This window comes from Gopherus flavomarginatus, chromosome 9 (assembly GCF_025201925.1).
Source record: "Gopherus flavomarginatus isolate rGopFla2 chromosome 9, rGopFla2.mat.asm, whole genome shotgun sequence".
NCBI classification, from domain to species: Eukaryota; Metazoa; Chordata; order Testudines; family Testudinidae; genus Gopherus; species Gopherus flavomarginatus.
In genome coordinates this window covers 57750263-57776355 of record NC_066625.1, presented here as the reverse complement: position 1 = coordinate 57776355, position 26093 = coordinate 57750263, and the positions used below count along the sequence as shown (strand labels likewise).

General features: G+C 47.4%; 1 protein-coding gene and 1 pseudogene across 1 annotated transcript in view; one reads left to right on the top strand and one right to left on the bottom strand.

The window, feature by feature from the left end:
• Positions 1 to 223: 223 nt before the first annotated feature.
• Positions 224 to 8567, bottom strand: LOC127058565 (paired amphipathic helix protein Sin3a-like; annotated as a pseudogene).
• A 4933-nt stretch (positions 8568 to 13500) lies between these two features.
• The window catches only part of LOC127057837 (maestro heat-like repeat-containing protein family member 1), a 49912-nt gene continuing 37319 nt past the window's right edge, over positions 13501 to 26093 (top strand). The window contains exons 1-16 of the mRNA XM_050966974.1: positions 13501 to 13546; positions 14175 to 14249; positions 16063 to 16134; positions 17517 to 17570; positions 17703 to 17777; positions 18157 to 18264; positions 19816 to 19904; positions 21061 to 21141; positions 21565 to 21631; positions 21760 to 21873; positions 22212 to 22285; positions 22578 to 22700; positions 23248 to 23343; positions 24651 to 24801; positions 25009 to 25064; positions 25794 to 25935. Coding sequence (XP_050822931.1) covers positions 13501 to 13546; positions 14175 to 14249; positions 16063 to 16134; positions 17517 to 17570; positions 17703 to 17777; positions 18157 to 18264; positions 19816 to 19904; positions 21061 to 21141; positions 21565 to 21631; positions 21760 to 21873; positions 22212 to 22285; positions 22578 to 22700; positions 23248 to 23343; positions 24651 to 24801; positions 25009 to 25064; positions 25794 to 25935 — 1423 coding nt within the window. The remainder of the gene's footprint in view (positions 13547 to 14174; positions 14250 to 16062; positions 16135 to 17516; positions 17571 to 17702; positions 17778 to 18156; positions 18265 to 19815; positions 19905 to 21060; positions 21142 to 21564; positions 21632 to 21759; positions 21874 to 22211; positions 22286 to 22577; positions 22701 to 23247; positions 23344 to 24650; positions 24802 to 25008; positions 25065 to 25793; positions 25936 to 26093) is intronic.

The window sequence follows — 26093 nt, the reverse complement described above, 5'->3', positions numbered from 1 at the left end:
GATTTATGTTGGTCATTGTCAATTATTTGACCACTGTCAGTTTGCTTATGGAGACAAGGTGGGTGAGGTAATATCTGTTATTGGGCCAGCTTAGAAGTTACCTCACCCAGCCTCTCTCTCTAAACGGCTACATTACTTATATTAAATAGTCACAGAACTCCCTCTTGTGGCCAGCTTAATACAGTCAGGGGTCGGCAACCTTCCCCTGGCAGTATTCTGCAAGTCACCTGTCTAACAGCTTGTCCATGGTAAAGGCGATGTAGGCATGAATGGTGAACATCTCACGCAGAGAGTCCTCATACTGGGACGAATCCATGTTGCCATCTAGCAGGTTCTGCACCATATCCAGGAAAGCTGGGTAGTAATCCTCCACCTCAATATCCACTAGAGGAAGAGAAGGTGCAACATGGACTACATTGTAACACCCCTCAAAGGCAGTTCCTACAGGCCCACTATGAATTCTGGGAGCAAAAAGGCCACATGTTGAAGGTCTCAGACAAATTGATGTATTACCAGAATGGTCTATAAAATGAGAGACAATGTTGTAAGACTTTAAGTGAGAGCTTTTCAAATTAATGCCAGGTCTGTAACCTGTCAGAGGCCTCACGGAGGAGGGCAGAGGTGGTAAATTCCCAGAACTAAAGAGGATCTTGCTACCAAAACACCATTATGCACACCATTATAGCAGAGACCTCACCAAAAAGATATGAATGCAGATCTGTCCTAAGGCTCTTATGAAATATACCCATTGCACATTATTATTAACTTGTATTTCAGTAGCACCCAGAGGTCCCAAACTATATCTGGGACCCCTCTGTGCTTGGCACCATTCAGACACATAACCAATGAGTCCCTGCCTTGAAGAATGTAAAACAGAGACCAATAGGGTTGGGGGAAGTAACTTGCCTGAGGTCATATAGCAACTAAGTAGCAGAGCTCAGACTAGAACCCAGGTCTCCTGTTTCTCCAGCATCTTATCCAGCTACATGGGCAGTTACCACATTTCCAAGCAGAATGTGCCAATGTAGTGTCTAAAAGGTTTTGTGGGCTGTAGCAGAAACCAGCAAAAAGAGGAGAAAAATGAAAAAAGCCATTCAGAGTACACCCAGTTTTGAACTAACTCTCATCACTGTGGTATAGGCATCAAGGGAGGATGAAAATAAAGTTTTTGAAAATACTGGTTAAGGAACAGTGCCATTTTAAAGGGAATTTGAAAAGTTCTCTGTGTTTTTTGTTTTTTTAAAAATTGTTATGAGTTCAAACACCTCTGCATCCCTCAAGGCCAACAGAGACTGTCCATACTTCCTCCTTTGCTTTAATCCAAATTAGCTACTTTACTCCAGTTTTAGCTGGCAGGAAACAGGCAGATATAGGTAGTTTAGTACTGTAGCATTATCACCACTAAGGAAACCATCCCTTGGAGAATTCTAAATACATACATTTCTTGAGACCACTCAGATCACACTAACATTGTAACAGAAAATGGAAGATCAAGGAGACTCTTTACTGGTCTACATACGACTGCCTAGACTTGGGTTTGCCCTGCCCTGCTTTCTTTGGTCAGTAAATCATTTGAACACCAGTTTAAAAGGACCCACACTTTTTAATACCAGAGCAAAACTGACTGACTGTCAATTGCCAGGGGCTGACTCCTCCACTGAGACATTTTATAACAAGCTTGAGGCCAGATAAGATTTTTATCCAACTTGTAGATTCATGAGGTAGAAAAATAGCACAATCCAAAATTAAGAAATTCAGCTGGCAAGGAGTGGTAAAGCAAGACAAAATACAGCGCCTCTCCCCTCCAGCCCCATGAAGTAGGATGCTCCAAGTCCCAGGGTCAGGTCTAGAGATCTCCTCCTGGATAACATGCTGGGCTACATTCAGTGCCCACCAGCAGCCTTATATTTCATCTTTTGGAAACTACCAAAATGCAGGTACCGGATTTTACAGAGACAAGACCTAAAGGCAAGTGAGGAGGAGGAACACAGATTCCTCAAGACACCAGGAAACAGATCAAGTACCAGATCCACACACTGCAAATTAACGCACCTGTCACAATTGCCCTCCCTTACTCAGACCCATGGAAGAGAACACTCACTGGGCTCTTTCAGTCGCAGCTGAATTGCTGGGCTGTCACTCTTGTCTCGTTTTATGCCTAGCACTTCCTGCTCCCACTCCCTTTCCTGGTTCCCCTCTTCGATTTGCCGCTTGGCCTGGGTGCAAATCCTCAGCAGCCGCAAGCATAGGATCTGGTGAAGCCGCATGAAAATGTACCAGTTGTTGTTGTTGACACAAAAGAGGTTGTACACTTGGCCCACGCCCCGTAGCGTCTGGGCCACTGTGTTGCTGAACAGCAGCTTGGCTTTAGGGAGGCTGCCCCCAACTCCATTGTGCTTTTTCGCAGCCCCAGTGGCTTCATCCACATCCATTTCCTCCTCTTCTTCCTCCTCCATGTCTGAGAGCTCGCCCCGCTCAGCAAACAGCAGGTCTGGAATGAAATTAACACGATCTGCTTGATTCTGTGCTTGTCCTCTTTCTGAATTCCTGTCTGCCATTTCACATGGTGGATGATAAAGAAAAGCAGCATCCTCCAGGATTTACTTGTCCTCGTAGGCTAGTGACAGGTGTGGGCCTATGGGAACTCCAGCATTATCTTCTGATGCCTGCTTTTGCCTCTGAGAGAGGAAGAACAAATACACAGAGCATGGGTGAGTCTCACATATGCAACTTCCCACGTCTTTAAGACCCTTGTACAAAGCACTGGCAGTGAACTGGATTTCCTCTCTCATTACAACCCAAGCCCTATGGGGGAAGGACCAGAGTTCACATTATCCATCACAACAACCCAAGTTCTGGTGTCAAGGGCCTACATATATTGCATACAGGACTTTGGTGTCATTCTGTTTGAAGTTGATGCACTGGTGATCCAGGGATTTCAGGTAATTTTTCTCATTCTGCTCCCTCCAGACATTGTTAATTCCTCTCTAGGCTTTCTCGCCACACTTCCTCTTTCATCTTTAACTTTAGCAGCAAGAAAAAACAAAACAGGAGCTAAGAGATGCTAAGATACCACCGTGATGGGTGTAGCATAAAAACCTAGACCAGACAAGCTGGAGGCAGTAAGGCTTCTGCTCAGTGCCATCGCCCACTGAAACAGCAGAAAGTTTCAGAAAGAGTTCAAATGAGGTACAACGTGCATAGCAAAATTCTCCAGAAATGGCCATGAATCTTTAGATTGGTTTTGCGGCTATGTTATTTTACAGAAGGTTAAATAGGCCACGAATGCATGGCTATACCCCACCAACCAGGGTGATGAGGGCATTCAACAGAACATAAACCAAACTTTATTTCCCCCCAGTATACCTCCTACAGAGTCCCAGGACTGGATCTGGGTTCACTGTCAATATCGCAGAATTCTGCTTTGTGAAGAGTTACAAACCACAGAAATCTCAGCTGTTGTAACCAGCTGGCTCAAAGAGTCCCTGGTATCTGTGACATCCCATAATTTATTTAATACACGGATTTAACCACTTGCCAGACTTTTCAGAGCTCTCAGACTTCTCTGATACTTGTTATTGCTAATACTTGTAATTGCTGAACATTCCAGGAGTCTAGAAGCACACACAGATCCCAGAAGTACCTCTTACTTGGCAGTCCCTTCTCAGACCTGTATCCCTCCTCTGATGGGGACATCAGGGAGCCACCATAATAAAGATCTGACAATCCGCAACTATAATGCTAAAGGGAACTACTTTTATTTCTAATTATCCTTTCTTCTACATTGTTAGAGATGTATCCGGAAAGTGGAAATGTAGTATGATGACATGGTTCCATCAAAACGCTGTTGTAGCCTCTTGCTGTGTAAATCCAGAACCAGCCAGGAGGACAGAGAAACTATAAAGAACACAAAGATTAGTTTCCATTCATTTATGGACTGTCCCCTTCAGCCAGTTTAGTAGGGCACATTCCGCACATTCTCTTTACAGCTCATCTGTCCAGCTCACTGGCCATGCTCAACAAGGAACTGGGTAGAAGACAGCACTTAAGTCAGGAGTGACACGTAGTGACCACTAGGGGGCTTGGCTCTTACTCCACTCTACCATCGCTGCCCTCAGGGGTAAAAAAAGGAAGAACTAGGGAAGTTGTGAAAGCCTTGTGCTAAGGGTCTAAGGCACAAGAGAAAAAGCCCTACACAGATGGTACTAGAGAAGTGCTCTTCCTTTCATCCATTTCACATTTCCTGCCTTTCATTTTCACATTTCCATATCCTCTTGTCTGTATATGAAAAGGTAAATAGCAGCAGCAAGCAGATTTTGTACACCTCTGGAAAAACGCCTCTGATACCATCATCTCTCAAACCGGAATAGTCTCATTACCAGCAATCACTTCTCACAATCTTCCCATGCCTCATCTCCCCCCCTCCCCCGTACCCACTTCTAAGCCCTTTATTACTGAGATGTCCTTCTTGGGATAGGGTGACCACAACACAGAATTCCAGCTAGGTGGGGGATTTGCTAGTTTTTTCAATATACAGTAATGGCATATTTGCTTCAATTCATAGCAGAGACTGAGGATGTAGAAGAAGATTCTGTCAACCACCTCTCTTTCTATTCAAGACCACACTGACGACCTGTAGTCTATAGATCAGGAACCTATGCTTTAAACACTATAAAACTGTCCAACTTTTGACTTAGCTTCCACTTTCCTAAGTCTCATCGCACAGTGCTTATTTCTGGTATAATCCCTTCCACCAAGGATTCTGGACTGTTCTATATTGTGATCGATACCACTCAATGGTTTGACCATAGTTATTTCTTGATTCAGTATCTGAGTGTTATTCAGGGCTAAGTCAATAACCTCTCCTCTTGTGTAGCTACAGACTAGCTATTACAAGAAGCAATCATTTAAAATATTGAAAAACTCCTTCTCCTCACCTTCTCCAGAGGTTGACATTTTATATGTGAGGAGTTGAAATTGCCCATTATAACTATTATTCAAGAAAGCGGTGTCACGGAGTGTGGGGGAGTCAGAGCCCTGCACCCCCCACTTCCTGCTATTCACCGTGACTCTCAGCCAGCCAGTAAAACAGAAGGTTCATTAGATGGCAGGAACACAGTCCCAAGCAGGGCTTGCAGGTACAACCAGGATCCCCCAACCAGATCCTCCCTCTGGGGGGCAAGGATCTTAGACCCCAGACTTGAGATTCCCTGCCTCTTCCCGGCCAGCCCCAAAATGAAACCAAAAACCCCTCCTGCAGACTCTCTCGTGCTCCTTCTTTCCCCCTGAGCAAAATCCAGCTGAAGGAGAAGATGTGTTAGCCATGGTACAATATTACTTTCTGGAAATAAAGGTTGGATCTACACTACAGTCCTATATTGCTGTAACTATGTTGCTCAGGGGTGTGAAAAAAAGAAAGCTGTGCCAAAGCTACCGACCACGATCAAGTCAATGGGTTGGAGGGGAAGGAGTTGGTGATCAGAAGCAATTACTTGGATTTTGCTTCTTGTATTCACGGAGGCTGAACAGTCCTTAGGTAGAAGCATAACCATGTCCACCAAAGGCAGGACAAGTAGTAATGGGCTTAATCTGCAGCAAGGGAGATTTAGGTTAGATATTAGGAAAACTTTCTAACTATAAGGGTAGTTAAGCACTGGAATAGACTTCCAAGGAAGACTGTGAACTCCCCATCATTGGAGGTTTTCAAGAATAGGTTGGACAAACTTCTGTCAGGGATGGCTCTAGGATTACTTGGTCTACTCAGTGCAAGGGGCTAGACTTGATGGGTTCTTGAGGTCATTTCTAGCCCTACATTTTTATGACTCTATGATCCTATAACCATATGAGAAATGGGTCACCCAGAAAAAACAATTCTGGGCATCAGTATTTAAGCAGTAGTATACCATGTAGGTAACCAGTTCATAGAATCCCAGGCTTTCCAAGAAAAGATTTTGAAAGAATTCTACCTCAAAATGCTTGTCTTCACATCTATAGATATGTTTTTCATATTGTGTCTTCTTGGAGCTAACAAAGGTAGAATCCTCAGACTGAGAAGGGAAGAAGACCCAAGTATCATTCAAAACCTTACGTGAAGGAGAAAGGCAGAAGACTGATGGATCTTTTCTCTGAGACATCAGAGAAGCAGACACCCAAATGTATATTATCACATGTTTCTCTGACAAGGACTCTCAGATTCCCTACATCCATTGTCTCTTTTCCTTGGTGAACATTCTCTCCTGTACATACCACAGCATTCCTTATAGTCAAAACTCGACCTTCTGGCCATGCTGCAAAAGCCATTGATTTAACATTGTCTGGGGGAAAGTTACAGGTTTTTCTCCTAGGGAAGTCACAGAGAAGGGTGAAAGTCGTTTTTCTGCTGCTTTGGATTTATTGGCTGGCTGAGTTAAATCTGTTCTGTGAATATGATTGTTTAATGATGCTGGGTGGTCTCACTGGGCTATTGTTAGCATGATTAATGATTAAGGTGCCTATGGCTTTATTAGGGACTTTATATTCAAATGTAGACACAGTAATTCCTCACTTAAAGTCATCCCGGTTAACCTTGTTTCATTGTTACGTTGCTGATCAATTAGGGAACATACTCGTTTAAAGTAGTGCAATGCTCCCTGATAAAGTCATTTGGCAGCCGCCTGCTTTGTCCACTGCTTGCAGGAAGAGCAGCCCATTGCAGCTAGCTGGTGGGGGCTTGGAACCAGGGTGGACCGGCAGCCCCCCTAAGTTCCCTGTGCTGCAGCCTTCCAGTAGAGTATCAATTGCTGGCAGTTCAGTTGTCCTTCCTCCCACTGCCGTGTGCTGCTCCTGCCCTCTGCCTTGGAGCTTCTCCCAGAGACTCCTGCTTGCTGTGCAGCATGGAGGGGGGGAGCTAATGTCATGATGTTCCCCTCCCCCCGCACTCCGCTTACCTCTTCTCCATATAGAGCAGGGAGGGGACACTGATCGAGAGAGACAGAGGGAGCTTGGAGCAGCAGCTGCTGTCTCAACATCCTGATCCACTTTAAAAGACAATGCACTTAAGAGTGGGCCAGCTTACTTAGAGAGGCAGTGTACATCTCTCTCTCTCACACACACAAAAGGTGTGTGTCTGTCTCTGTCTGCTATGCTGTCTCCCCTCTCTCATGTTCATGCTGCCTTGTGTGAGAGGCTACATTAACAACAATGTGTTAACCCGTGAAGGCTCAGTCAAGTGCTAGTTCATCATTTAGCAGCAAGGCATTCCCTGGGAAATATCCTTCCCTCTTCCACCCTCTAACTTCACCACCTCAACCAAGCTTCACAATCATCATAGCTGTGAACAGTATTAAATTATCTCACATCTAGCTTCCTGTGCTTGCATAGATTCAGGCCCCAATCCTGCAATTTATTTTAAGTGGACGGGTTGCACGGCTGCGCAGAAGCCCCATAAACTTCAGTGGGGCTCAGCCTCGCCACTGGGGTCCTCCTGAGTGGAGCCAGTTGTAGGAGCATCCTTGTATGACAGCTGCCAGGAACAGATGCAGTCACGGTAGGGTCTATGAAAACAGTCTGAGTACAATAGCTTTTTCCACATCCTCTGTCACTAAGTTGCCTCCCTCATTCAGTAAGGGGCCCACACTTTCCTTGACTTTCTTCTTGTTGCTAACATACCTGAAGAAATCATTCTTGTTACTCTTAACATCCCTTGCTAGCTGCAACTCCAAGTGTGATTTAGCCTTCCTGATTTCACTCCTGCATGCCTGAGCAATATTTATATACTCCTAACTGATCACTTGTCCAGTCTTCCACTTCCTGTAAGTATTTTTTTTGTGTTTAAGATCAGCAAGGATTTCACTGTTATTTACTATTCTTTCTACACATCAGAATGGTTTGTTCCTGAAACCTCAATAAGGATTCTTTAAAATACAGACAGTTCTCCTGGACTCCTTTTCCCCTCACGTTATTCTCCCAGGGAATCCTGCCCATCAGTTCCCTGAGGGAGTCAAAGTCTGCTTTTCCGAAGTCCAGGGTCTGTATTCTGCTGCTCTCCTTTCTTCCTTGTGGCAGGATCCTGAACTTGACCATCTTGTGGTCACTGCCTCCCAGGTTCCTATCCACTTTTGCTTCCTCTACTAATTCTTCCTGGTTTGTGAGCAGCACTTGCACCAGAAAATTGTCCCCTACACTTTCCAAAAACATCCTGGATTGTCTGTGCACCGCTGTATTGCTGTCCCAGCAGATATCAGGGTGATCGAAGTCTCCCATAAGAACCAGGACCTGTGACCCAGTAACTTCTGTTAATTGCCGGAAGAAAGCCTCGTCCACCTCAACCCCGGCCTGGTGGTCTATGACAGACTCCCACCACGACATCACTCTTGTTGCTCACACTTCTAAACTTAATCCAGAGACTGTCAGCTTTTTCTGCAGTTCATACCGGAACGCTGAGCAGCCATACTGCTCTCTTAAATACACTGCAACTCCCCCACCTTTTCTGCCCTGCCTGTCCTTTCCTGAACAATCCTTCCTTTGCCATGTCTCTACAATCCCCCTTGTCCTCTCCAGCCTACCTGCTCCAGGCCTTGATCACCCATCCTATTAACTCCGCTCTCCCCCCACATGTCCTCTCATTCCCCTTCAGAGCCTGCTGTAAAATCATCTCACCCGTCAGACCAGCCCATTCTGATCCCTCCCCTGACTGCCTCACAGGTCCTACACTAGGACTAGCAAATTCCCCAAAAATGCATCGCTCAGGGCCACCCAAACCATGTGCGAATCCAGCAAATCCTTTCAGCCACACATAAAAAGGGAATGTTTTGTTTTAAAAGTCCAGCCAGTCTGTTTGGACCATTCCACAGCAAAATGTTGATCATTTTTCATTTTGAAATTGAGGCAACTTTAAAAAAAGGGGTGGTAGGGTGGAGGTTGAAAAACATCCACAAACAACCTGAAACGAAAAACCCAAACAATTTTGTTTCAGGCCAAACTATATATATAGTTTCTCCAGACGGAGAAATACAAATATATATATATATATATATATATATATATTTGTATTTCTCCGTCTGGCCCCCAAACTGAAAAGTCACTGATTCACTCAGCTCCATTCAGCACTCAAGTGCAGCTCCTTGTTGAGTCTTTGCAAACTTCGTCTCCAGCTAGCTCTCTGGGCTCATTCCCCTGCCACTCTCCCAGCCATTCCCTTTGTGTCCTTCCCTGGCTTTCTCTTGCCAACCCCCTGCCTTGCTGCTCCTCAGGCTAACATTATTCTGCCCTGCTCCTGCCTCAAACTTTCCTCTCTTCCTTCAAGTTCCTCCGTAAACAAGAGCCTGCTCAGGACAATGAGAAATCAAATAAACCAAGCAAGAGATTCACTGCCCTCCCCTGTGTTGTACAGCCCCCAGCATGCTGTTGGGACTCAAGAAATACACATGGGTCCTGCGCTCTCACTGCCTTTCATTGCAGCCTTTAGGAATGGGATTTAGTGTCTGTGTGTATCCTTAGGAAAGAATCTTCTCAGCCCTTTTATTCTCTCAGCCCTGGGCACCGACGTAGCTGTGTCTGGACTAGCAATTGGAGCACCTCATGCTGAGACAGACACCCAGTCCAATCTCATGCTTCAGGGATTCCATGGTCACTGAGGGCTGAGGAAGGAATTTTTTACCCATATGGCAGAGAACAGCAAAGCTGGCCAGGTGCATTTTGGGGATTTCACCTTCCCCTATGCTGCTGCAACAGACAAGATACTGGAGTGGACTGACACAGACTGATTTTGCACCTTGTGGTCGAATCTCCTTTTCTCATGACACATTATACAGACAGGGTTTGTGGGGAGGCCCCAGGGCTCCCTTGGATTAAAATTCCTAACAAAAGCCAAGACCAATCCTCCTTTAATCCAATCTGGGGGATGCAAACCCCAAGGGCCCTAGCCAGATAGCCCCAGCCCACCTTGCCTCTGTGATGTCAGCAGTGGCCCTGGGTCACAAATGGGGTAGGCCCTGTGTCACCAAGGGGGTAGGCAGCCTGTGGCTCAGTGTGCTCTGGGAGCTGGAGGAGGGAGCACACGGCTGTCTGGGCTCTGCTTTTCAGACAGTTGGGAGCAATTTTTCGAGTGTATAGCACCTGTTTATACAGAACTCGCGGAGGAATCCACATCCTCATTGATATCTGCGAATATATGTGAGACATCAACATTCTTCTGTGGCTCGACCATCCCAGCACTGGAGTGAGAGACCTTTCCTAGCGTATCCTCAGGGTTAGGAAAAAGAAGGGCAAAATTATACCAAGCTCTGACAATCAGCATTTCTTTAGGTAAATATCTAAAAAGCAAAAATGGGAAAAGGGGTTAAAATCACTGATTTCAATCACGATTTCCTGTGCTTGCTGATTTAAATCACAATGAAAATCATTGATTTGACTCGCTCTGATTTAAACCAGCCCGTACTGCCGTGAACTCAGTGTGGGGTGGAAAGGGGTCATTTTAAATTGTGTTGGATGTCAAGTAATTTTATCCCAAAACTTAGTAAAAATATTTAGTTTAGAGAAATAAGCAATGCTAGGCTAGCTCTTCCTATCTCTTTTTCTGACCATTCAGGGTGTGACTCCACTAGTTTAGTCACAGGGGCTCTTTTACATACCTTAGGGGACACCAGGATTAAAGCCAAGCAAAAGAATGACTGTTATTAACCATGGCTATTTTATTATTAAAGAAAAGAAAACACTAAACAAAACAACAAAAGAGAGAACACAAATGAGAGAAGGTTGATTTCTGTTCAGTCTCATCTGTGTGCTTCTCTCTGGAGCGCTTTAACAGATTACACCTTTGTGAGCAGCCCTGCCTTTGATGGGTCACTATTTTTTTGGTAAGTTGAAACCAAGGTCTTATTTCCCAAAATTATTGTGAGTCATAAATACTAAGACTGTTTATGGATGGGCAAAATAATTTTAAGAGCAGGCGGATCTTATTAATAACTAGACTGTTTATCTAGATGGGCAAAGTAAGCAATTTTAACTAAATCCTCTGAAATAGAAGAAAGTAGTAAAATTACTGAGTTAGAAGAAACCATTTAAGGAGCTGTCTTAAATTACAGCAGTATTTCTATATCACAACAAAACTGTTACAAGAGTTTATAACTCTAATCCCTTGGCCCTAGCCAGACAGCCCCAGCCCACCTTTCCTCTGTGATGTCAGCAGTGGCCCTGTGTTACAAAGGGGGTAGGCACTGTGTCACCAAGGGGGTAGGCAGCCTGTGGCAGGGTTATAGTTAACTTCTCTTACCAACACATGCTAAAGTTTTGGGGAAGTTTCCTTGGGCTGGTTTCTCCCCAGTCTTCTCTCTTCTATCTGTGTCAGCTTGCTTGTAGAGAGGGAGAAGATGAGTTGAGTTTGAGCAGGGCAGCAGAGCGTGTGCAGGGTGCTCACTTAGAGTTTTTATACTCACCTCTTCCCTATTACCGTGTAATTTTAGAAAAACACATCTCTCTCGCCCTTTCCTTGGCTCTGTACATTCATGGAGCCTCTTCATCTTAGGCGTAGGTAGTTTGTTAATGGGTATATGTGTTGGGGCTGTAAGTCTTTCTTGACAGTTATATTTCCTTTGTTTATGTGGGGGAGATTCTCAGGACAGCTTCAGATTTAGTCTTTTAACTCTTCTTATTCAGCAAAGAATCCTGTGGCACCTTATAGACTAACAGACGTTCTGGAGCATGAGCTTTCGTGGGTAGATACCCACTTCATCGGATGCATGATATTCACCCATGAAAGCTCATGCTCCAAAACGTCTGTTAGTCTATAAGGTGCCACAGGATTCTTTGCTGCTTTTACAGATCCAGACTAACACGGCTACCCCTCTGATACTCTTCTTATTCAGTTCATTTTCAGAGATATTTCTTCAGTTTCATTAAGGTTCAGTAGGAAATGAAATTCTGTTTTTAAAAAGTCCAAGCATGCCTGTTCTTTGTGTGAAGGTTTTTAGTTCTTGAAGCAGTCTTTTAAAATCAAATCATTCTCAGAAAGTCTTTAGCTTAAATAGTGATTGAAGAAGTTGTTAATTCTTTAGAACAATTGTTGGAGAGATGATTCTTCTTATGTTTCTGAGTTGGGAGAAGGAGTGGCTGAAGCTTTGCTAGTAACGAATTAATTCCCCATTAATATAAGAAATAGTCTAGACTTAAGTGTCTTCTTATATTGGTAATCAGCTGAGCAAAGTCATTTGATTTCATGTTAGTACATAATGCATTTTACCACATGTAGCAATAATATTAGAAAACCACATTAGATGCTTTTCATTCAGTTAAAATACTTTGCAAATATGCCCTCTAAAACAGTTTGCCATTTCAATATTTTAGAAATCAACTAAGGTTTTCTACAAAACTTTTTCTCAGCTACACACATTTTTCTCTAAAGTTTGAAGGACCCAAGCAGAGGGTTTTGTTGCAAAGAGGGGCTGGTAGAGTGCACTTTACAGCCTAGATTTATTGTTCTAGCATATATGGAGCTATACCTATCTCACAGAGCTGGAAGGGACCCTGAATGGTCATTGAGTCCAGCCCCCTGCTTTCACTAGCAGAACCAAGTCTTGATTTTTGCCCCAGATCCCTAAATAGCCCCCTCAAGGAGTAACCTCACAATCCTGGGTTTAGCAGGCCAATAGCTCAAACCACTGAGCTATTCCTCCCCCCACAACCCAGCTCTTAATTCATTTTGGAATATCCAACATAAATAACATCCTCACCTTCTACAGGGCCAGATCTTTCCTAAAACATTTTTCTTTACAACATGTGTTTTATTGAGATAAAGGATTAGATCTATACTAAACTGGCAGCTTATAGAAGAGGGGAGTGTTCTGCGGTAGATAAAACATTCTTTTGGGTGCTTTGATTCTTGACCCAAGTTCCTTAGAGTTACAAGTGGTTTGTTATAGCAATTAAACTTCTATTCAATATTTTGTAGAAGCACAAATGCCAATAATCAGCACATACTTTGAACAGAGCTCAAAAAGAAAATAGTATAAAAGTTAAAGCAAATTAAAATGAGGATAGCTGCCTGTGATGTTTGTACAGATACTCTTGCGGGACATAAACAGTTTTATGATTAAGGAGATGTTATTTTCTGAACATTTGCTTGTTTCTGGATGACAGAAAGCTGACGCCTCCTGCAATTTCTTTGATTAGCGTGAACATTTTATAACCTAGCTAACTAAAACTGGGCTACTGTTATATTTTCAAGCATCCTGGTGATATTATACTTATAGGTATATTTGAATGTTCAGTAAAGGCACAAACATGTTTGTAATGACCTAACGTTATAAACATAAGTTATAATAATGCTATTCATAAAATGTTTACATCAATATTGAGGTCTCGCCACCTCATAGCGGTCTTGTCTCTCTAGCCAGGCAGGCAGCAAAAAACTTAAGTCTGGGTCTCCTTGGCCCATCTAGAAGCATGTGTGAGTATGGGGGGTCTGTGCCATGGGAAGGAAGCCTCAGGGATACATTCATGTTGGTTCTTGTCTTAGGAGCCAATATGGATCTTTATGGCTACCTTTGCCGACTGCTGGGCCCATCTGGAGGTGAGTAGGAATTCTCCCCAGAAATGGACCTTTCCAGAGCTACCTGCAGGGGACTGCTGGGAATCTGCATGGTATCTCCATGTGCTTGGGGAGTCAGGGTCTCCTGATGGAGAAGGTTTTTTTTCTCCGAGGTTCCTGGGAGCATTTTAGCTTTATTCAAACCCTCAGACATTTCTAGCCCTTCTGGATTGGCAGGGAATTCTCTGATGTGACCCCAGTGCAGCACTGCCATCCCGGCCTTGTTTGCACTCTCCTTGTCTCCTGAGGGAGATCTCTTATTAATCAGAGTAGCGGGGGCAAGCATAGTTGGGGAAGTTCTGGCCTCTAATGGAATCCTGCTGATTAGGAAAGAATTTGGGGTAGATTCTCACAAATTTCCCCCGGCTCCTATTGCCCCTGCCCATGTTATCTCAGCTCCCTACCTGTGGGGTGAGGTGTTTGTCAAATGCCTTGGACATGGGTGTGCAGTATAAATGCTCTGGGCTGTGACTGGTGGCAGTCCCTCTCCAGAGGTGCCCTGCAGTGTGATTAGTTTCCCACACTGCTGTATTGTCTACCTCACCTCCGGGGGTTCTATCAGTGACCAGGAAAGGAGAAATGACCTCCTCCCCTTTGCACTTATCCACAGCCACCGACCAGGGGAATGAGGCTACGGCAGCCACTGGGTGTTGCAGCCCTTCCCTATCTGAGCCTGCTGCTTCAGGTAAGTAGGAAACGGGTACAGACTCCCCAGATTCACCCCTTTTCCTGCGTCACCTTCTGTGACCTTGAGGTTGAAATGTTTCCAATTCATAGTAAGTTGTTACAGATAAGGCTGCAACAAAACTCAGGTTCAAGCAGCTAGGTCAGTTACAGAAAATGTATTTAGGCGACACTATGAATGATAAAACCAAACTTCATTCCAAAATAAAATGATTAGTTAAGCAAACAGGTGTGCAGTTACCACCCACACTGTCAACACTAACTGTTGCATTGTGGATCAGTGTGGGATCAGTGCACTGACAACAGCATGAAGTACAGCCTTAGAACCCTGGGACAGAATGGTACCTTGGGGTGTTAATTGGAGCGCTCACCGAATTAACAAGACAACTCCCAGTAGAAGCCATTCTCAGACTATTGAACGTGCAACTGCCTCTTACACTACTTATATTTCCATTGCCTCCCTATTGACTCTTTACATTACACGTGCTTTACATTAACATCTGCACCAATATCCTTCTCATACTATTAGTATAGATAACATTTTAATAAAACAGTCACAATTCTCAAAAAGACACATTAAAAACCCTGCTTAACCAGTTATAACCAAAACCTAACTGTAGCATAACCCCAGGCCATGTCCTTGCTAACTCTTACTTTCCCATAACAGGATCTCCAACTTATCGCTAACTTTCCTCACACTAACAACTTCGGTTTTCTAAACTCTTCTACACTTAAGCTAACTTGGGCCCCAAACCTATTTTCTACTTATTTCTTAACCTAATCCATCCCATAGGTAGGCCAAATTCACAGCCATGAAAAAGTTATGGACCATGAAATCAGACCTCCCCCATGAAATCTAGCTATTGGAAGGATGGGGAAGGGCAGGCTCCTACCATGGCCCTGGCTCCAGCTTCTAGTCCCCTCTGGGCTGGGGAGGGATGGAACTGGCACTTCCCCTGCACAGCTGCCCTCGCGGGGGAGATCAGACCCCCCTCCGGGTACATACCCCACTTGCTCGAAAGGCAGTGCAGAAGTGAGGGTAGCAATCCCACAACCCCCAGAACAGTTTTGCGACTCCTCCACAACTCCCTTTTGGGGCAGAATCCCAACTACAACATTGTGACATTTCAGATGTAAACATCTGAAAACCTGAAATCGATTTTCAAACCTTATGGCCATGAAATTGATCAGAATGGACCGTAAATTTGGTAGGGCGCTACCTATAGGCTACACCTGCCCTTTGCCAACTCCCTCCAGTGGGTTGGCCCCCTCCTTCCCATTACTGAGGTTCCACTTGTGCTTGGCATTCGACTTTTCCAGAGGCCTTGTGGTCTGCACTGCCTGAATGAGGAGGGCTCTTGGAGTCTTCATCTCCCTGCAGTTCTCCCTCCCCAGCACTGCACATGCAAGATTTCTAAATCCTCTAAGCTGTGTTTGCTGCAAGCTAGTCCCCACCCCCTGCACTGCTGAGACCCCATCACACACTGTGTGGGAGTCGGAGGCTGTGATTGTTGGCACCAACTTGTGACAGTGAGAAGGAGAACTGGGGTGGCTTTGCCTCTGTTTAGAGAATCGCTCCTTTCTGGGTCACACAGGTGTTCTCTGTATCTGAGAAAGTTCTTTGGTGACCCAGGTGTGACTGTATTTGTTACTCAGTGAAATCAGGTTCATTGAAGTGTCACAAAAGGACTGGAACCTGCTGCTTTGGGTACCGAAAACGCCCCTCCCCTCAGCACTATCATTCAGATCATTCCCCTGGGTGTTCAACCAGAGACCTTTTATGGAGAAGTTTAACCCTTCTCTTCTATTGACAGACACAGCAGTGCAAGAGACTTCAGTGTCAGCCAGAGATGGCAACCCACCTGACACAGAGTCTCCTGGTCCAGGTAGGCAGAAAGCGGCTTGATACACAGCCAGAATTCCTTTCCGAGACCAAAGTTGCTGTTCATCTGCAATGTCTTTTACAGAATCAACATAATGTATCTGGGGATAGCCATGTTAGTCTGTATCCACAAAAACAACAAGGAGTCTGGTGGCACCTTAAAGACTAACAGATTTATTTAGGCATAAGCTTTCATGGGTAAAAAACCCACTTCTTCAGATGCATGGAGTGAAAATTACAGATGCAGGCATTATATAATGACACATAAACTAACATCATGTTTAGTTCTTGCTTGTACAAACAGTATAATTCCCACGGGATCCTTCTGGGTGAACAGTGGTATATTAACACAGGGTGCTATATTAGAGAATCACAACTGTTATTATGAGAGTAAATGTCTCTTTAGTCTCAGAATTCAGAGGGATGACCACAACTGCTTATTAACTCATGTGCATGGTTGCAGCAATTATCCAAGCAGTTGCAATGACTGCTTGTGCAAACGATCATTGTGATCGGTAACTGGTTGACTGTGTGTCAAGTGACCATGGCTGTGGCTGGAAATGTGGGTGCTACTGAGCCACACGCATTCCACTCCTGGAAACAGATGCCAATGCATTTGTCTTGACTGAGATGCCCACGTTTTTCATATGTATATTACAAATGGCTTTGTGAGTCATGCTCAGATGCTGTCTCAAGCACTGTTGGTTTGGTGGCTGTGCAGTGAGGTGGGCCAGAACAGGTAACTTCTTGGTCAGAACATACCTCATAAGCTCAAATACCTCATGGAACCAAATGCTCTAGGTGATAGAGCCGCCTTGCTGAATCCCAAGGAAGAGGAGAACTACCACAAAGGTTTTATCCCCAAGAAAGGGGGATCCCACATTTCAGTGCTTCAGCTCTGTGCATCTACCTCCATCCGAGCCTCGCAATGTCTCTGGCTCCTTGGGGTTCTCCAGCTCATGAGTCACGTCCTTCTGGCTGAGGGGAACCCAATGGAATCCCCTTCAAAGTCCCTAGTCAAGCAGAGAGCCTCCCCATGTAAATGGAGGTTCCCCCCACTTGGAGCTATTCCAGCCATCTTGGGAGCTGCAGACCAGCACAAAGAATTGAGCCTGCGTCTCATTCCACATGGCAATGTCGAGCACCGGGCACCAGAGCACTAGCTTGGCCTCCCAAGAGTGACGTGTGAATATTAGGGTGACCAGATGTCCCGATTTTATAGGGACAGTCCTGATTTTGGGGTCTTTTTCTTATAAAGGCTCCTATTACCCCCCACCCCCATCCCGATTTTTCACATTTGCTGTCTGGTCACCCTAGTGAATGTTCTGAGGTCTGTGCAGTAGAAGAGAAACTCTTGTGATCTGTTTACATTGGTTCTTGTCTTAGGAGTCAATATGGGGCTTTTGGACCGTCTCTACCAAAGATTTACTCAGACTATTGGTGAGTAGGAATTCTGCCCAGGAGTGTCCCCCACGATACAGATTTACCCCAGATCCCATCTGATTACCTATTACCCTGACATAGAACCAGTCACATGACACCTCACCCCACCACTGCCCTTCTGAATTACAGGACGGACACCTTTCCAAACAGACAGGACAAATCTGGACTCCAGCCAGCCAGGCCCCACTGACTCTTCTGTCCCAGGTAGGAGTCAACAGCATTTCTCTGTGACAAATCATCACATTTCTATTGCTGTCCCATCAGGAAGTTCCATCCCAGTGCACACAGGATCATTCAGTGCCTCAGTTTCCCTAGCTTCATAATGGGGCTAACAAGACTCACAACCTTCACTGGGGTCTGGAAGGTGTGGGTACTGTTTGTAAAGGGACTAGAAGGGGAAATGCCTGATCTCAGTGTTAAGTAACATGACACCGTCCGGGCAGTGATTGGTGGAAATCCCTCACCAGGGGTTCCATAAGGTGCAGACAGTTCCCACACAGCTGTATGTCCCTGTCACCCACAGGGCATTCTATCAGTGACCATGAGTGCGGGAAATTAACCCACTGTCTGCCTGTATCCACAGACACAGAGGAGCAGAAGGTGGCCCAAAAACAAGACCCGGCATCACAAACCCTGGCTGCAGGAGCGGGCAGCCCCTCCAGCACTTTCTGTGCAGAGCCTCTTGATCCAGGTAGGCCCATTCCCAGGACTGAGTGCCAGGAATAAAGGGGGGGAGGGGAACGCAGCCACAGTGACAGCAAAACCCCAGTGCTGAGAAGGCAAGAAGAGACTCCACACAGGCTCTGTGCCCTGCTCTGCACATGCACATAAGCCACTGCCCTGGGCTCCACCTTACACGCCAGCCTCCGTGCCAGCCCACACTGGCTAAAGCCTTGCTGCCATAGGGCAGCACTGGAATCACCACCAGGCAGCCTGGGTGCCAGTAAAGGGGGAACTGACCCACCATGCAGCTCCCTCTACCAGCTCAGCTCCCCAGTGGCTCCTCATAAGAACATAAGAATGGCCATGCTGGGTCAGACCAATGGTCCATCTAGCCCAGTACCCTGTCTTCTGACAGTGGCCAATGCCAGGTGCTTCAGAGGAATGAACAGAACAGAGCAATTATCAAGGGATCCATTTCCTGTCATCCAGTTCCAACTTCTGGCCATCAGAGGTTTAGGGCCACCCAGAGCATGGAATTGCATCCCTGACCATCTTGGCCAATAGTCATTAATGGACCTATCCTCCTTGAATTGACCTAGTTCTTTTTAAACCCAATTATACTTTCGGCCTCCACAACATCCCCTGGCAATGAGTTCCACAAGTCGATTGTGCATTGTGTGAAGAAATACTTCTCTTTGTTTGTTTTAAACCCACTGCCTATTAATTTCATTGGCTGACCCCTGGTTCATGTGTTATGTCAAGGGGTAAATAACACTTCCCTAGTCATTTTCTCCGCACCATTCATGATTTTATAGACCTCTATCATGCCTCCCCTTAGTTGTCTCTTGTCTAAGATGAACAGTCACAGTCTTTTGAATCTCCTCTCGTATCGAAGCTGCTCCATCCCGCTCATCATTTTATTGCCCTTCTCTGTATCTCTTCCATTTCTAATATATCTTTTCTGAGATAGTGTGACCATGGCTGCACATGGCATTCAAGATGTGGGTGTACCATGGATTTATATAGAGGCAATAGGATATCATCTGTCTTATTATCTATCCCTTTCCTAATGATTCCCAACATTCTGTTAGCTCTTTTGACTGCTGCTGCACACTGAGTGGATGATGTGCAGAACTATCCACAATGATTCCAAGATCTCGTTCTTGAGTGGTAACAGCTAATTTAGACCCATCATTTTGTGTGTGGGATTATGTTTTCCAATGTGCATTACTTTTCACTCATCAACACTGAATTTCATTTGCCATTTTGTTGCGCAGTCACCCATTTTAGTGAGATCTCTTTGGAACTCTTTGCAATCTGCCTGGGACTTAACTATGGTGTGTAATTTTGGATCATCCACAGATTTTGCTTCCTCACCATTTTACCCCTGAACAGCAAAGGCCTCAGTACAGATCTTTGGGGACCCCACGATTTACCTCATTGTGAAAACTGAAAATAGATTCGTACCCTTTGTTTCCTGTCTTTTAACCAGCTACAGCCCATGAGAGGACCTACCCTCTAATCCCATGACTACTTACTTTGCTTAAGAGCAAACTTAGTTTCCTTCTGTTCATTTTAGGCACCAGGCGAAAGGCCTATTCATCACCCAGGGGAGAGCTCACCCCAATCAGCAAGGAGGAGGAGGAGGAAAGGCCAAGGAAGACCAGAGTGAGTGAGGAGAGAATGGTAAATCCACAGCACACTGGGGAAGTGCCCACAGCACAGATGGTACAAGGTTCCCTCCATCACCAACTCAGCCTGGACTCCCACCCGCTACTGCCTTCCCCACAACACACTGACCCTCTAAGGTTCTGACCCCCTTTCCCCATCCGCTTGCTCCCAGATTCACTGCCATTCTCTGGCCCTAGAGAACATGCTGTGACCCCCCTTGTCAGGGCAGGTGTTGCAGACGGGAGGAGAGAGGCGACTCCATTCCCAGCACCTGGCTCTGCTTTCTTTCTGCTTTGCTGGCTGGTCAGCAATGGGCTGCACTGGGGAACAAGGGAGAGAAATAATAACCATCGTCCTGAGCTTCACCTCTCCCCAGAGTGTCCCGCGCACTCATCTCTCCCTGGGCCCAGGGCAGGGTTAGCTGTTAGCCCAACCTAGACCTGTGGAGAGCAAGGCTCCGGGAGGAGAAGTGGCTGGCCCAAGGCCAGAAAGCAGGAATATCCATCCCTGGTACACTCTGGAAGTGACCATTGTAGGAGGTGAGCAGGCAGAGACAATGGACCAGATCCTTGGCCCCTGGTAAGGCCACATGAAGAGACATTAAACTCTCCCTTCCAAGCTCCCACGTGGTTTCCTCACCCCAGCACGGGGGCAGGGAGGAGCCCTTAGATGCTGTCTCCCCATCCCTGACCTGTCTGTGTGGGTCTCTAGACTGTCAGCCCTTCAAGACACAGATTGTCTCTCTCTGCATTGTGCTGCACCCAGTGCAACAGGACTTGATCTTGACTGGAGCCTCTGGGCACTGCCATAACATCAGTAGTGATAAGAAATCAGGGCAGGCCCCACTCTTCCAAACCAGGCCCTGCCATCCCTGCCATCCTCTCAGCACGCACCACCCCAGCTGGCACCAGGTACAACTGTCCCGTTGAACCAACCATCAGTAATACTAGGCTAGTGCAAACAAAGGAGTCAAATGCCCCTCCTATTGAAGGGAGAGTCCGGCACCAGCTGGAAGCTGCTCTCCACCAGGGCCATAACTTTATTCCTTCCAAGTCTGGGTTGTGGTTACCCAGCTGCTGGTGGAGACTCTACACATTAGGGCTTGTCTGCCTGACACGTCATCGCCATGTCCTGCCTCTCTTCTCTTGCACAGGGCCTTGCTTGTGTGAGGGATATGGATGAGGCTGCCCTGAGGAAGGACATTGGCACCCTCTTCCCAGCGCTCCACTCCATGGTAAGAGATGTTGGGATCACTCAGGCAAAATGCCAGGGCCTTTGGCTTAAACTGGGTAGGCTGTGGGAAGAGCTGTCCCTGCCTCATCCTGTTCCCACTGGGGGATGGATCCTGGAGAACTCTCCTTTGGTTTCTTTTCCTCCCACCCACCCCAACCTCTTTGACTGGGAACATCAGCATCCCGCACCTTGTTCCAATGCTCCACATCTTCGGTTCCTGACCCGTCAGACTCTGCTTCTACATGAGCCATGGCCCCCAAAGCCTCGGCCTCACTCATAGACTGATCCAGCTTGCTGGCCTGTTCTTTAGATGGGAATTAGAATCTGCCCCTCCACCCTCATCCCTTCACTCTGCCATCCGAGGGCTTGGCCTGAGAGACACTGGATCTAGTTTATCTTTGCTGGTGTTGCTTTCTTCCCTTAGGTGTGTCATCTCCCCAGTGAGCACCTGGAGGAGCGGAGAGAGGCCCTGGACTGTCTGGTCCATCTGGGTAAGAAACCCATTCCCCTTTCCCAGAGAAGGAGATCCCAGCCTGTGGAATTTCAGAGCCCAGGCACAGAACTATACTCCCTTCCCCTTTACGATTCACCCCATTATGATTCACTCCTCTTCCTGCAGCTCACTTCTTCCTGGTGGAGCTGCTTGTGTTCCTGTTCAGGAGGCTGAACAAGGACGAGGAAGAGGAGACCTGTGCCAGTCTCTGCATTCTGGACCAGATAGTCCGATCCAACAGTAAGTGACCCCACAGCGAAGCCTCGTCTTTTGATGTGTTATGGCCTCTTGTGCAATTAGCAGCACTTAGCACTGGGCCTCATTGGGCTCATTTGTACCTGTCCGCAGTAGACAAGCCAAGTCCTGCAGCCCCTCAGCCGATGCCGTGGCAATAAGAGAGGACAATCACTGCCAGAACTGCAAGTGTGGGCAGATGCAGCTGGTTACACATGAGAGTAACCTGCCAGGAGGGTCATGTAGGGACACTGAGGTTGCGCTAAAGTTCCTGAAATCTCAGGTCCCTGCACACCCTGGTTTAACATCAGCCCTGCCAAGCCGTGTATCTGTGTCTCTTACAGTTTCTGAAATGACACAGCACACAGAGAAGCTGTTCATAGCCCTGGGGCCAATCCTGCAGAGCACAAGCATACGGGTGAGTCTGGAACCATGGCCAACGCGTCCAAAGCTAGTGAATGTCTGCCTGCCAGTGCAGAGCCTGCCGGACCCTGTGCATCGAAACACATGACCCATCCATGCTCCATAGTGTAGGGCAGAAGGTGAGGGAAAGAATCCCAGCAGGGCTCCGCCTGCATTGCCATCTCTGGGCTGCCTAGCAGTATTTCACCAAACACCCTGCTGACAAAGGATCCCAGCTTGGACCGGGAGGGGACAAGGTCCCTCCACACTGTGTGCAAATCATTTCTGTTTCTGTCTGGGTCTGGCAGGTCAGAGAAGCCCTTGCTTATTTTGTACGCACAATGGGGGCGCATGGGCTCTTGGAAAAATCTACATCAAGACCCTTAATTGACTTCTTGGTGCGTCAGTGCACCCTGCCCCTCGACAGCACGGTAAGAATCCGCAGAGACCTTAGTGATGAGGATCTGTGAACAGGGCAGAACATGGGGTCATGGGATAGGGAAGGAAGGGCAGCTGCAGATGGGGAGGGGCAGGCAATGGGCAGCAAATAGGGCTTAGGAAGCAGATGGAACTGGGGACGGCACCCTCTGTCTATGATGGAAGATGATGACAAATGGAATACAGTGTTTTTTCCTCCCAGCCCATTCTCTCTGATCCCTCTCCCAGCTGCCATCTGGGCTCTGTCCCTCGCGCTGGGAGGGCAGGACCCCTGGCTTCCTCCTTCTCTGGCCCCACCGGGATCATCCACCCTATAGGAGACTACACCATGATGGATCTGCTTTTCACCACGCAGAAGGGTGGAGCCTAGGACTGGCTCCACACAGACCCTGAGCTGGTTATGACAGTCACAGCCAGGGTTCTGCCTTTTCCCTTCAAGCCCCATTTTCACCCCCTGCCATGCCCACTATAGGTACCGTGCCACGGAGGTCTCCACTGAATCTAAATCTCCCTGGTGTCTCCCTTATTTCTCACCATCAGGAGGCAGCAGATGGGAGCCACAACATGGAGCTCGAGGTCCGCCAGCTCTGCTCCAGCACCCTTCAGTCCCTGTGTGACTCCCCCAGAATGGCCAATGTAAGTGACCCTGCCCCTCTCCATTGGACACAGGCCTCTCTGGGTCTGAGCTTTTCCATGAGACAGGCCCCAACCAGACTTATTTATCTGAGCCTCCCTGCTCCAGAACATCATGGGGTTGGGTAAAATGGAGCCAGATCTGATTCTTTGGAACAGGGAACACTCACCAGCTGAGTGCCCCTGCATGCCAGGGTTTTGTGTCACAAGGGCGCTTCTGCTCTAGCTTCCCCTGTGGCCAGTCATGCTGCTTCTGCAGCTTCCATAGCTCAGTCCCTCTTCATTGGTCCCTCTGTTAACTTTTTCCTGGCTGGTACAGGGTGGGGTCTATACAGCCCATCACATTCTTCTTTTGCAAAAGCCAATCCTAGCCCAGGACTTCCTGCCTCTCACTCACACTACCCTGGTGCCTAAGGGAGAATCCACTGAGCTGGTAGACACTACGTCCAAATCCCATCTCTGCTGACTACCGCTTAGCTTTCCACACACTGCACAGACCTGATTACTGATCCAGGCCTCAGAACACAAGCCTAAGCAGTCAGGTATTAGCCAGCCCCTCCCCACACTGAACAAATTAACAGCCACGTTGTGCAAAGTCACTTCATAGATTCATAGACTCATAGAATTTAAGGTCAGAAGGGAGACTAGAAGCCACCTTTCTAATAAGGCAAACCCAAGTATTGTGCCCTCAGCTACACTGTTGTTCAGACTGAGCCTGACAAAGACACGTGCTTTAGTTACTACAGGTGGGGAGAGACCCCTGGGGGTTCCTGCTCTCCACTATTCTATACTGTCCAGCAAAGAGTTGTGTAACCCTCTGACACAGTATGTGTTAAGTCCCCCTCCTGTCCACACAGCAGACAGCAATTGCATCTGTGGTTCAAGTGGCGCAGGCCTGTGTGGGGACATGAAGGTCAGAGCTCAACCCTCCCTGAGCGCCTGTCATGGTTTCACTTGATGGTATTGGTTTTCCTAGTCTCCTCTTTATTGATCAAGCTGGTGTACTGCGTTCACGCTGTGAGAACTCAGCCTTCCCAAGTGGGACTGGAGTTAGGAAATACGGTGCTGTCAATGATGATGCTCCATTCAACAAAAGGCGGGGCTCAGTCATGTGTCACTTGATTTGGTGCTGGAGGCAGACACTGACAGGTGTGAAGAGGGAGGGGGCGGGGATCGCTGCATGGTTCAGGCTGGGTAGAGAGATCTGGCTGGCGGTGGCGAGGCCAGGGGTGCCGTCTAGTGTAGGAAAGAGAGAGCTGGTGCAGGAAGAGGATATTTCCGTACTGAGATGGCTTTTCTCTGTTCTGCAGGTTTTATGGCCTGGGCTGCTTCTTCAGCTGAGCCCAGCAGCCCATGCGCCAGCCCTGCCTCTCCTCCTGCAGACCTCGGTCGGGGTGGTAAAGAGGATGCAGGAGGAAGGCAGGCTGCTCTTGGACAGGAGGTGTGGCAAGGTGAACAGAGGTGAGTCCTAGTATTTTATCCACCTGCTCTTAGTCCTTCTGTAGCGAGAGGCATCTGCCCCCAGGTGGGGGTGGGGATCAGCTCTCAGCTCTGGTTCCAGCTCACTGCAAGGACACAGCCAGCCGTCAAGGCACAGGTAGAGCTCAGAGATCAATGCAAAAGATCCCTCCAGAGCCTGATGGGGTGTCCCCCCCTTTCTGTTCACAGAGTGTCGGTCAAGCCCCAGGGCCACTCTACCCCAGGAGCTGCTGGCTCGGCTGCTGGTGAGTAATCCACAGTCAGGAGGCTTTTTTATGCTCAGTGGGAAGGGGCTGCTCCTGGAGCTGGCTTGCAATGCGTAGTGGTGGCTCTTCTCCCCGCAGCCCCCAAAGGAGCTGGCTCATCACATTCCTCGCGGTGATTGCACATCGACTCAGCGCCTCTTGGCATTTAACAGAACCAGCCAGCTCTCTGAGCCAGCCACCTTCCTGGCTCCCCTGATCCTGGGGCTGGACCAGGTTTCCCAGCACAAGTTAGTGCAGCTCTCGGATGGCTCCAATATAAGCCAGCTATAATGAGCCCTTAGGGACTGTTGTGCAGGCCCCCTCCTGCCCCCTGGCCTCCAGCATCCTCCCTTACCAAGGGGCAGCTGGGGATTCCAATTATGGCCCAGCTGCCTCTTTCAGGCTGCTTCAACTCCCCTTGTGCTGCTCTAACCTCGGCCCAGGATCTGACCCAGAAGCTGCCTGACAGCCTCTGGATAAGCCTGTCTCCTTTCATCTGAGCTAGAGCCAGCCCAGGAGTGAGAGGATCGAAGGAGCCAAGACCTGGTCCATGGAGTGTCCCCAATCAATTGAAGCATCCATCCCAATCCTGTCCTGATTGTCAGTTCCACCTCTCTGTTGTCTCCTTCCCTCCATCACGGAGCTCTCCCCCTGCACCTGTAGGGAGCTCCCTTCTCACACTGCCTTGCAAGGGAGGGCTACAGCCACCTCTGCCTCTTTGTCTGCCAGGTGCTCGGTGCGTCTTCATCCATGACAGTGCAGGTCAGAAGGGCAGCCATGTTCCTCCTCTTCCAGCTGATGAGCATGTTCCAGGCCGGCTCGGGCCGATTTTGGAATAACTACACAACGGAAATGCTCCTCTATGTGGAAGGTGAGGGGGGAGTGTCTCCCCTTGCAGGAGCAAAGGGTGGGGACCCTGTGGTGCTGGGCTCAGACAGGGAGAGGCCAGGGCCTCTCTCTGAATCCGGGATATGATAATAGGATCTTGGCAAGCAGAACTCCTGGGTATTTCACATCAAGGGATCTGGG